Below are 11,211 nucleotides of genomic sequence, written 5' to 3' on the forward strand. Positions count from 1 at the left end.
GCCTTCAGCCCCGCGCCTGCGCGCGGCGCGCCGCCCCATTGGCCCCGCCGCCCCACCGGCCCCGCCGCCCGCTCTCCCCATTGGCCCCGCCGCCCCGCCGGCCCCGCCCCCGCCGCTCCCCATTGGCCCCGCGCCCCCTGGCGGCGCACACAGACAGGCAGACGCGCTCGGAGGGGCCGCGCCGCTGCCGCGGGGCCTTTACTGGAGCCGCCCCGCCCCGCCCCGCCCCCCTCAGGCCTCGAGCAGGGCGCGCAGCAGGCGGGGGAAGTTGGGGGTGCCCCAGCCGGTGACCGGGTCCCAGGCGGGGCCGGCGCAGAAGCCCTGTCCCTGCACCGCGCCGTCCAGGCAGGAGAGGTGGCAGCCCTGCGTCACCTGCGGGGGGGTCAGGGCGGGCACCGCGACCGCGCACCCGGGGTCCCCGCCCCACGGGGACAGCCCGGCCCCCACCCCCCCCCCCCCGCCCCCGGGCACGGCCCCAGCGCCGCCCTGCCCCGTGCCTCACGGCACCCCCTCAGCGCCCCCCCGCACACCCCCAACACCCCGTCCCCCCCATCCCTCCCCCGTCCTCCCCATCCCCCCCCCGTCTCCCCCATCCCCCTCTGTCCCCCCCCGACCCCCCCATCCTCCCAACCCCTCCCAACCTCCCCCCATCCCCCCAACTCTCCCCCATCCCCCTCCCATCCGCCCCCAACCCCCCCATTCCCCCCCCCCCGTCCTCCCCATTCCCCCCAGACCCCCGTGCCCCCCCCCCCCATCCCCTCCACCCCCTTCCCCTCTTTCCCCCCATTCCCCCCCTTTGCCCCCATTCCCCCCCGCCCCGCTCACATCGTAGAGGGCCTCCCCGTGGCCGCGCTCCCGCAGCTGGTAGAGCGCGGGGTTGACGAAGCCGAGGGGCCCCTGGCCGCGCTGCAGCCGCCGGTCGTTGACGAGCGCCAGCATGCCCGCCACCACCGGCGTGGACGCCTGCGGGAGGCAGCGCCCGGCTCAGCCCCGGGCCGCCGGCACCGCGCGCGGGGCCCCGCCCGCCCCGTACCGAGGTGCCCGACACCCAGGGCAGCGGCACGCGGTTCGTCACCACCCAGTAGTTGTCCGAGAGCGCGGCCAGGTCGGGGTAGGCGCGGCCGCTGCTGTTGTAGTAGGAGCTGGGGGGCAGCTTGGCAGCCGAGCGCAGGAAGCTCCTCACCGCCGCGGCCTGGGGACACAGCGGAGGGAAGGGCTCCGGCACGACCCGACCCCGGCCCCCGGCCCCGGCCGCCCGCGGTGCCCCCACCCAGCCCCGCGCAACTGCGACCCCGCACCTGGTAATCGGGCATGGGGAAGACGTTGCTGAAGCCCCCGCCGCTGATGTAGTCCGTCACCTCCGCGGTCACCAGGAAGGGGTTCTTGAAGGACGTCCCACCCACGGTGGTCACGTAGGGGCTGTGAGACAGGCAGGCTTTGGGGGCAAGCACACAGCAGCCCCTCCAGGAGCTGCTCAGCCCCCACCTCAAGGCCTGCCACCTTCCACCCCATCCCACCACGCGGCTGTCCTGAGCCCCCACAGTGCTCACGAACAGCATTTGCAGCAGCCCAGCTGCAGGCCAAGGTGGAAGAGCAGACAGCAGCTCCTGGCACCAGCCAGGCCAGTGCAGACCCTCACAGACCACCCCGTGGTTACCTCGAGGCTGGGAAGCTGGGCCGGAAAGTGTGGTTCCCCCCTGGCACTCTCCTGCAACCAGCACCATCATCACCTGACAGCAGAAACGGGTGAGGTGGTGGCCCACAGGCTGCCCCCCGGGCAGGGGGAAAGCTCCTGCCTCCCAGCGGGGTCCTGGCAGCAGCCCGTGCACCCACCCCACGCACAGCCACGTCACCCCAACAGCACCACACACCCGAGGCAAACAGTACAGTCAGGCCACGGGCAGCCGCCTTCATGAACTCCACGTTCACACGCTGCAGGTAGGCCGACGACAGGCTGTCCTCATCATCCCCATAGCTGACGGAGTGCACCCACGGCAGCGATGACATGTTGCTGAGCAGCAGCAGCCAGGCCAGGAAGGGCTCCTGGCTTTCATGCCGCCCTGCAGAGACAAAGGGGCTGGTCCAGTGGAGTGGCAGGAGCTACCCTGCCTCAGCAGCACCAGCAGGAGCTGGAGGTCCTGCCGGCCCCTATCCCTGCCTGCAGAGCACAGACATGCAGCATGGAGCATCTGAACACTTGTGAGCTCCTGCTGGTAGCAGGGGCGATGGCAGCACGGCTGACAGCAGGGATGGCTAGCTCTGCCCATGGCTCTGGTCAAAGCGTGGTACCCACGGCATGATGCCTGCGTTCACTCACTCCTCTGAACACCTTCCGCAGGGTTGTAGCCACCCTCAGCTCCAGGCAGTGACAAAGCCCAAGGCTCAGCCAAGCTCTGGGCCCTCTACCCTTAACCACATACCCCAGAGCGGCAGGACACCAGTTCACCTCCCCCTGCCCAGGTCCCTTCCTGCTTCTCTCCATGCAGCAAGGAGTGCAAGGCCTCGGCAACTCCTGCTGCCTCACAGCGGCCCAGAGGGGTCTCTCTGCCCCCTTCCCACACCACAGGCACCGCACACGTGGAAGCCAAAGCCAAGCAGCTTTCATTGGTAGACTTCACCACCAGGACGACAGAGCCAGCAGTCCTAAGTGTGCTCTGTCTCCAGCCAGGCAGCTTCTGATCTGGACAGATCACACTTTATCCCACAGTGTAGCAGCTATTTTTGTGCAGGCTGGTTTGCAACCTATATTCCTCAAACTGCCTCACTCTCCTTTATCCACTCTACTGGAAGATTCACTGGCAAGAGATCATCTCTCTCTCTGTGGGAAGGCAGCATAGTGAGATGACTGCTTTACACAGGGCATGGAAGTCCTTGTTGCAGGATGCTGTGGATGCTATAAGTTCATGTGTCCAAAAGCAGCTATAGAAATCAAGATGAATCCCCTGACAGCCCTGAAACCAGCTCCAGCTCTGGAAGCCCACATGCTACATGCCCACAGCAGCTGTGAAAGCACTGTACTGCACCCAGTGTGCCCCTGTGATGGGTACCAGACGGATTGAATGCAGCTCATTACGTGCCTGGCAGAGAGCAAGCACTTCCCTAAAGAGCAGCCTGATGTGTCAGTGCCACAGCAAGCGGGATGCACGGAAGTGGTCACAGGGCAGAGCAGACCAAGTCTGGCACGGGATCAGTACCTGCATTGCTGAAGACCCACGTGGAAATGTTGGCACCCGTGCTCATGATGTATTCCACGTCCAGGCTGGCCTCCAGCCCAGCCTTGCCCCAGCCCTGGTGCCCAACAACTTGGTCGACCTTGGAGTGGTGGGCAAAGCTGCTGCCAAAGAGCTGCATGAACTCAGCCAGGTCAGCCTGGTGGAAGTACTGTTCCAAGAACTGGGGGGGACAAGGAGGGACACTAAGATTTCTTTCCCAACTTGGAAAGTTGGCTCAGCATGCGTGTGAAATGCCAGCCCCACGGTGCTCCCACAGCTGCGGAAGCCTCCCTGCAGCGTCCTGGAAGACCAGACCAGCCAAGTGCTGGAGGAGCCCCAAGGCGCCGCACTCCCAGGCCTGCAGGCCTCTGCCCCCATCAGCTTTGGGAGCAGTTACCTGGGCGCAGGCCTGGCTGTTGTTTGGCAGCAGCCCAACGTCTCCTCCCGTCATGTTGTATCTCTTCCGAATGACGGACGGCGTCACCCCCAGGTGGAAAGCCGCTCTCTGTCCATGGGGCTGTCCTGGCTCTGCTTGCTCCTTGGCCCAGGCTCTGCTGACCACATTCCTCTCCGCAGGGAACCGATGCAGGCCACCCACTGATGCGCACGTAAGGAGAAGCAGCAGGTGCCAGGGCCTGGTGCTCTGGCAGGACTCAGCAATAGCCCCCTGCTCCCCCTCCCAGCACGCAGGGACGCACCTGACCAGAGACCGCACCTTTGGGTGCCTCCCCAGTCCCCAGAGGTGCTCCCAGGCTGCTCAGCTCCATTACCCCACTGCTGAGCCACTGTCACCACTTGACACCCCCGCTTTCATTGTGCAATGACTGTGGTTTCCTCATGTGAGGAGCGTTCCCACCCCAGAGGCGGCTGCACACCCACAGACACCCACACGCACAGCACTGAGCACGCAGGGCCGAGAGCACTATTAAAAAAAACACAGACTTTGGACGCTGCCTGCCCAGACCCTGGGCACAGATCTCAGTAGGGTCCAGGGCAGCTGAGACCATGGGCAGAGGGCCGGCCACACCATCCTCTGAGGTGCTGAGGTGGCCCCTCCTGGCTGGGCAATGTTCGACCTCGCACCTGTACCTGAGGCAGCACAAGCTCTGGGCCGCCTGAACCCCTATGCATACCGTACCGAAGTCAACATGCTCAGCCAGATCCTTGGGGATGGTGTAAGGCAGCGGGGAGCGCACAACGCTGCGCTGGTCCTTCAGGTACCGGTGGAATTCAGCCCCAGGCAAGAGGCGCTCCGCCGTGCTGCAACACAGGGACAGCCCCACACACAGGGGCTCACGCCACAACCGCTGCCAGCCTGGCCACCCGTGCCCATTCCCTGCTTCCCCTTTGCACCCCGCTTGCTGCCGGGAGGAGACAGGGACGAGCGCCCCTTCCTATCGGCACAGCCGACCTTATGAAGCAAAGAGCACTCTGCACCTCACCCACTGTGTGTGTACTGCGACCCCAAAAGCGGGCAAGAGGAGGCGTGGGCTGGCCTGAGCACTTATCACATGTGCGCACCTGGCCCCCAATGTTCCAAGGCATCGGGCTGCAGCTCCCCCAGCACCAGGGCTGCACGGCAGCAGCCAGCTCTTGGCCACAGAGCGCCCACAGCCCACGCAGAAGCGGGGCTCAGCCTCCAGCCACTCGCCTGCCATGGGGGCCAGGGGACGTCCCAGCCCGCAGGGCCGGGTCTGGCTTCTCCCATCTTCGCAGGCAAGGCACAGCCACCGCAGCAGGGCCCGGCGCTGCCCGGGGCTCACCTGGCGGGCATGTGGCACTGCAGGAAATCGAGGGTGGCGACGCTGCTGCAGCTCTCCACGCCGTGCCCCCGCAGCCACTTCAGCACCGTCATCAGCGTGGCGGGCGACGGCTGGACAAGGTCCCGCAGCTGCTCCAGGGACAGGAACCGGCCTGCGGGCACAACACGGCGGGCTCAGGGCACCCTGCCCGGGGGCCGGGCACACGGCGGGCCAGGGGCGCGGGGCCGTTACCGTATCGCGGCGAGCGCGGGTCCGACACGGCGCGGACGAGGCGGGCGAGGCGCGCCCTGCCCTGCTGCCGGAGCGCCAGCGTCAGCTGCACGTCGTGCTCGGGGCTCACGCGGCCGGCGGGGGCCCAGCCGGGGGGCGGGCTGCGGGCGGGCCGTGAGCGCCGGGCACCGGGCACCGGGCCCCCGCGCCCCGGCCGAGCCCCCACCTACCGGCACGGCTGGTCCCGCTCCGGGGCCACCCCCGCGGCGCAGCAGCTCCAGGCGGCCGCGCACAGGCACAGCACGGCGGGCAGCGCCCCGCACCTGCGGCGGGGCCGTCAGTGCCGGGCGGCCGCGGAGCCCCGCCGCGACGGGGAGCCCCGGGGCCGCCCCCCCGCCCCCGGCCCCGCGCCCCCGTTACCGCCGCGCCATCCCGCCGCTGCGCCCGGTCACGTGTGCGGCGCGGGGCGCGTGACGGCCGCTCACGTGGGGAGGCCGCCGCCGGGGGGGCGGGGCCGGGGGCGGGCTCTGGGCGCGGCCCCGGGGCCGGTGCCGGTCCCGGGGCCCTGCCCCCCGTCGCGGGCCGCCCTCAGGGTCCCGCGGGGCCGCCGCGGAGGCGGCTCGGGGCCGGTCCCTGGGCGCTGGGCGGCGGCGGCGGCGGCTGCCTCGGGCCGGGCCCGTGCGGGGCGGGCGAGTCCCGGCTGCGGGCTCCGTGCGGGGCGGGGGCGGGGGGCTCCGGGGGGGGCGCGGCCGGAACGGGACGGGCCCTGCCCAGCACCCGGGGCCGGGCCGCTGGCGGGGTGGGTCGGGGCCCCCCGGGAGTGCCGGAGCCCCGCTGCAGGGACGGGGCTGGAGGCGGGGCGCGGGGCAGGAGCGGGCCGGGAAGGTGCGGCCGGGGCCGGGGCCGGGGCCGGGGCAGCCGCCGGAACCCCTGCGGGGACAGCGGCAGGAGGCGGCTGCGTCCCCTCCGCGTCCCGGGCCGCGTCCCGGCTGCGTGCGGGGGCCCGGCACAGCCGCGGGTGCGGGGAGGGTGGGGGGGGCGCGGGGCGGGGGGGCCGTGTCCCTGCAGGGCTGCGGGCGGTGCGGCCGCTGTCCCGTCCAGCTGGCACCGGCACCGGCAGCCGCTTGGCTCCCGGCGCTGCTGAGCGGCAGCTCTCGGCTTCCTGCGCTTGTTCCTCTGGATGCTTGTTCCCACACTAGGAGCCCTCCTAATTAGTATCACAAAAGTGGTATCATGATACTTGTGGTCTTGGGGTTGTGGAAAGTTCAAGCAATTGTTGCCAGTGCTACAGAGAGCTCTGGAAATGGTGCCGTGGAGTTTGTTACCCTGCTTGTGAGCCCTAAAGCAGCCCAGGAGGGGCTGTCTCGGAGACGGCCGACGAGGAAGGGGGTGCTGTGACCCCATCTGACCAGGCCAGCTTTCCAAGTCCTTGTCCCCGTGCTGGCCACATGAACAGACATGCTGCGTGCCATGGCTCCAGCGGTTCCCAGTTGCTTTCCTGTTTCTGCAGAGCAGAGTCCAAGCCAGAAAGAGGGACAATGGGAAAACCACCTGCCTGGCCCAGGCTGCCATCTCTCCCACACCAGAGCCGCACTGTGACTGTCCAGAGCAGCAGCTACTGGGCAGAGGCCAGAGGTGTTCTGCCGCGGTAGTGTCATGAGCTGTAGCAGTTCTGTTCTCCTTCCTGCCTTCAGACCTGCTGTGCAGGCAGTGCTTTTTCACCTGCACCATCTGTGCAGCAGGGAGGTGAAGATGCCACATGCTCAGGCAGGCAGTGCCTGCTGCTGACTTTGGCCCCACTCCCTTTGGGTGAAGTAAGGCAGCCAGGAGGTCCAGTGGGGCTTGAGCAGCATCTTTTCTGTTCGTAGAGCAGCACTTGGCATCTCTTTGAATCTGGGACCTAAGCCCGTGTTCCTCAGGCCCACCCAAGCTCCCTGTCAGGCCTTCAGGGTGCTTCCCCTGCCACCGTGAGGCCAGTCTCACGTCCTCCAGGAATCCCCAGCTCCGTCCCCGTTTCCTGCGGGACTCCAGCACTCCTGCTTGGGTGTTGCCCATAGCGTGAGTGTGTGTGCAGAGCCCTAGGGCACTTCTGGTCCCTGCAATTGGAAGCATATGTGGGCCACTCAGAGTTTCCATGCATGCGGCGCTGTGTGGTTTGCAGCAGCTGGAGCTGGTTGCCCGCCCGAAGCTGTGCAGTTGCGCCCTGTGGGGCTGGGGGGACGAACGGGGGAGCTGCGGGAGACAGCGTCCAGGAAACACAGGAAGGAACTGGGCATGGTGGGTGCAGCTGACAGTGGACGCAGGGCCCAGCGCAGCAGGGAGGGCTCAGGGGGAACGTCTCAGCTGAGCCCTGTCCCGCAGCCCTGTTAGGATGAACTTTCCACTGTGCCACAGGAAGGCTCCTGAACCACGCAGGGGCAGCTGTCTGCCAGGGCTGGGAGTTGCCTGTCCTCACGTGTAAGAGTCTCCCAGCTGGAGGTGGCTCTGCTTACCATCCCTTACCAGCACCCTGCGAGTGCTCAAGGTGTGCAGGGAGGTGTGGGCAGCAGTGGGGTGGGTGGCTGCAGGCAGAACGTGGTCCCTGTGCCCAGGCCATGCCCAGCGGCTCCCAGCTATGCAGCCCCAGCCACTTCCTCGTCCCACACACAGGCACAAAGCCACAGCATGTGCTAGCCCCCATCCTGTCCCACCCTGCCCCTCATCCAGGGGTGGCCCAGCACCCTGGGCTGGCTCCTGGCTGTCTCAGTCTGCATGGACCTGACCAGCAGCTGCAGCCACAGAGAAGGGACTCGCTGCTGCGCAGCCTTGACGCACGCATGTTGGCTAAGGGCCTGGGGCACTGGGAGGCGCTGCCAGAGTGCGGCAGCCCACCCAGCTGTCCAGCTGCTTACAGCTTTGGGTAGGGCTGTAAGTGGGATGAGATTTGCAGGAGATTATTTCCTGGATCTGTCTGGCCTGCAAAGATTAGGGTGCTCTGACAGAGCTAATTACTCTGACAAGCTGTTAGTCTGACTAGCTGGTCTGCAGCAAGCAGGGGATGGGAGCACTGGAGCAGCCAGCAAAGCTGCTAGGGTGTCCTGGGCACACCCATCCTGGTGCACCGTGGGTGCTCTTCCTGTGGATGGAATCAAGGGTGCCCTCGTCTCCAGACTGTCAGGGATACCTGCGGTTGGAAAATGCTAGAGAGCAGTAACATCAAGGCACTCCCTGCTCACAGGGACCCCCTTGGTCTCAGCCACAGAGCAGTGAGCATGCCCAGCACGGCAGTTATACCAGTCAGGGAGATGGAGGTGCTAGGTTATGTGACAAAGCAGCACCAAGAAGCAGTGGCAGGCAGGGGAACCCCAATAACCCAGTCAGAGAAGGGGATCCCTGTGCCCAGCTCCACCCAAGGCTGTCACAGCAGCAGTCACCCCAGGGCTGAGGGCGGCACCCATCAAAACAGGAGCAGGAGTAGCTGCCCTGAGCAGCTACAGGTTTTGGGGACACTGCCTGGTACACGGAGCATGTTGTGAGAGGCAGAATGCAGAGCATTTTAGGGTTGCACAAGACTTATGGGATGTGTAGCAGAGGTGAGGAAAGAGAGGGAGTGAGGCAGCTTGGAGAAGAACAAAAGTGGAAAAAGAGGGAAAAGGATATAAAAGTTGATGGTTGCACGTAAATGGATTAGTCAGCACATGTGTCTGGCCATGCGCTGTGTCAGGTGACTGCAGAGCCTGTCCCATCTTCTTTAACTCCACGGCAAAGTATTTTTCTTGGGGACCCTATTCTGTGTGCAGGTGTGTCCATGGAGTCCAAGTGTCAGTAGCTGCAGTCAGATCACAGGTCCCAGGGCCTGTGGTGCCAGCAGCTGAGTGGGAGATACAGGGGTGTCAGCCCCTGTCCTCGCTAACGGGTGTCAAAACAGACTGGGCAGTGAGCAGCTGGAGTGGCCTGGGAGCCGAGGTGTGTGTACATAGGGGCAAGCCCACAGCAGGGAGGCTGTCAGAAGGACCAGGGGGTTCCCAGCCTACTGCCAGACAGAGTGCAGAGTCTGGGCTCAGCTGAGCCCCTCGGGGTGTCTGTGTGTGTCTGTGTCAGGGAACTGCAGATGAGCAGATTCAAATGAGAGCTCCTGAGCTGGGGGCAATACCAAAAGCAGGAGTGGAGCTGTGCCTCAGGGGATCGTATGTTGGGGTGCTAGCAACTGGGGGCAGCTGCTGGGCAGACTGGGTGTCTGAGCCTGGCTGCCAGAGGAACTCACCTCATACACGTGCATTCCCAATGACAGACTTTGTCAGCCAGAAAGGGGAGCAGGATGAAGCTGCAGTGCTGTCAGCATGTGAGTGTGTCTGCACGGTCCTGTGTGCCCCTCTGCTTGTGTCCACTTACACACCGGCACTGGGCTGTGTGGCTGTAGGGGAGGCATGCTCAGCCTCACCACTGGTTCGACCTGGATGTATGGTGTGGTGCAGCCTCACCTGCTGGGCTTGGCAGCTGCTAAAGGAAGGAACTTGCAAGATGCAGTGATGCATATGGGTGCTGGTGGCTTGGCCTGGGCAGCAGCCAAGCTGGGGCTGTTTGTGTGGCAATGCAGTGACAGGTGCAGGCACAGCACACACTGCTGCAGCAGCTAGCACCTGGGCCAGGCCTACAGTTTGTGATCAGGCTCTCAATGTCCTCTGCTTCACTAAAGCCTAAAATTGCTGCACCTCCTGTGCTGGCTTGACAAATTGCAGAGGCCAGGAGGCAGGCAGCTGTGGCTGGGCAGCAGGGCTCCTTGTGCTGTCTGCCCCAAGGGCACAGAGTGGCCTCTGTGCAGCCCCCATGCCCCAGGTAGCCCCAGCTCTGCCACCCAAGCTGCTGCCCAGGGCCAAGTGCAGGGTGCAGGTCCCCCTGGCTGCCCCCAACCCCCAGCACGTTGCCAGCAGCTGAGCCATGTGCTGAGCCCCTGAGTGCCACAGGTCTGTCCTCCACCCACTGGCCACGCCAGCAACCACAAGGCCGTAAGTGCCAGCACAGCACAAGCCCAGAGCAGCAGCGACAATGTCTAGCTCTGTACAAACAAGTGTGGTTTATTAAGGCATTTCTTTGAGAAGTTGGCACTTGGGTCCAGGCTGTGCTGGAGCGGCCCAGTGTGCAGGCCGACGAGCAGCGCCCAATACATGCAGCTCAGCGAGACACGATACAAAAGGTACAAACAAAGTAGAAAACAGGAATCGTAGTACAATGTGTAAAAATAAATAACTGGAGGCTTGGCTCCTGGCTGGGCTCAGCAGCACGTGGCTGTATCCCCCCAGACAAAAGAGGGGCCGTGTGTCTGACCCTCTAACATGGCGTGCAGGGGGTGACCCGTCTACACCCCACATCCTGAACGTGCAGAGGGGAGCAGGGCTGCTTGGCCATCCTAGCCCAATGCAAGGCTCACAGCACACGTGGCTCCTTGGGGGTGCCTCTTTAGGCTTTCCACGTGCCACGTGAGGCAAGAACTGTCCTCCTCTCCCAGAGCCATCCTGTCTCCCTCACGGGCCCAAGGCATGGCCCTGGTGCCACCACTGCTGCTGCAGATCCCAGCCCTGTTGTTGTCCAGGGCAGCTCCTGGGGCTGCCAGCACTGAGCACGCACTTGCATGGGCAGCACAGTGCCGGGTGTGGGGCACCCATTGCATGGGCTGGGCTGGGACCCATGGCGTGTGGGGGAGGTTGGAGCTGAGACACTGGCGGACATGTGGCTGCAGTCACAGGAGGTTCTGAGTGGGAAAGGGGCAGTGGGCAAAAATGGTTGTTTGTGGCTGCTGTGATAAAACATTTGGGGCTGGGATGACAGATGGGGATGCAGCTATGGTGCTGACAGGCTTTGGACTGAGGCTACAGAGCGGGTGTAGGAGAAGTGTGATAGGAAGGGAATTCCCAAATACAATAAACAGCCCCAGACCCCCTTCTCAGATGTCTGGGTGTCCTCCCAGGCTGACTGTGTAGCTGGGGCTGCCATGGTGCCCCGAATGTCCTGCTCTCAAGCCTCACCCTGCATCCTGTACCACGTGTGTG

General features: G+C 65.1%; 1 protein-coding gene across 1 annotated transcript; it reads right to left on the minus strand.

Moving 5' to 3' along the window:
• Positions 1 to 182: 182 nt before the first annotated feature.
• On the minus strand, positions 183 to 5,616 carry TPP1 (tripeptidyl peptidase 1). The gene is made up of 12 exons (XM_032208121.1): positions 5,606 to 5,616; positions 5,207 to 5,346; positions 4,976 to 5,126; positions 4,351 to 4,472; positions 3,610 to 3,809; positions 3,195 to 3,393; positions 1,872 to 2,060; positions 1,658 to 1,730; positions 1,299 to 1,419; positions 1,034 to 1,192; positions 826 to 963; positions 183 to 372 (listed from the first exon to the last, which is right to left on the minus strand). Exons 1-12 carry the CDS (start codon positions 5,614 to 5,616, stop codon positions 232 to 234), a joined length of 1,644 nt encoding a protein of 547 aa, XP_032064012.1. The 3' UTR covers positions 183 to 231.
• Between the last annotated feature and the right edge of the window lie 5,595 nt (positions 5,617 to 11,211).

Source organism: Aythya fuligula, chromosome 1 (genome assembly GCF_009819795.1).
Source record: "Aythya fuligula isolate bAytFul2 chromosome 1, bAytFul2.pri, whole genome shotgun sequence".
Lineage (NCBI taxonomy): Eukaryota > Metazoa > Chordata > Aves > Anseriformes > Anatidae > Aythya > Aythya fuligula.

Coding starts and splice junctions, on each gene's coding strand:
- TPP1 (XM_032208121.1), bottom strand. Junction 5,127..5,206: donor CCCGCGCTCGCCGCGATACG/GTAACGGCCCCG, acceptor TTGTGCCCGCAG/GCCGGTTCCTGTCCCTGGAG. Junction 2,061..3,194: donor GTGGGTCTTCAGCAATGCAG/GTACTGATCCCG, acceptor TTGTCTCTGCAG/GGCGGCATGAAAGCCAGGAG.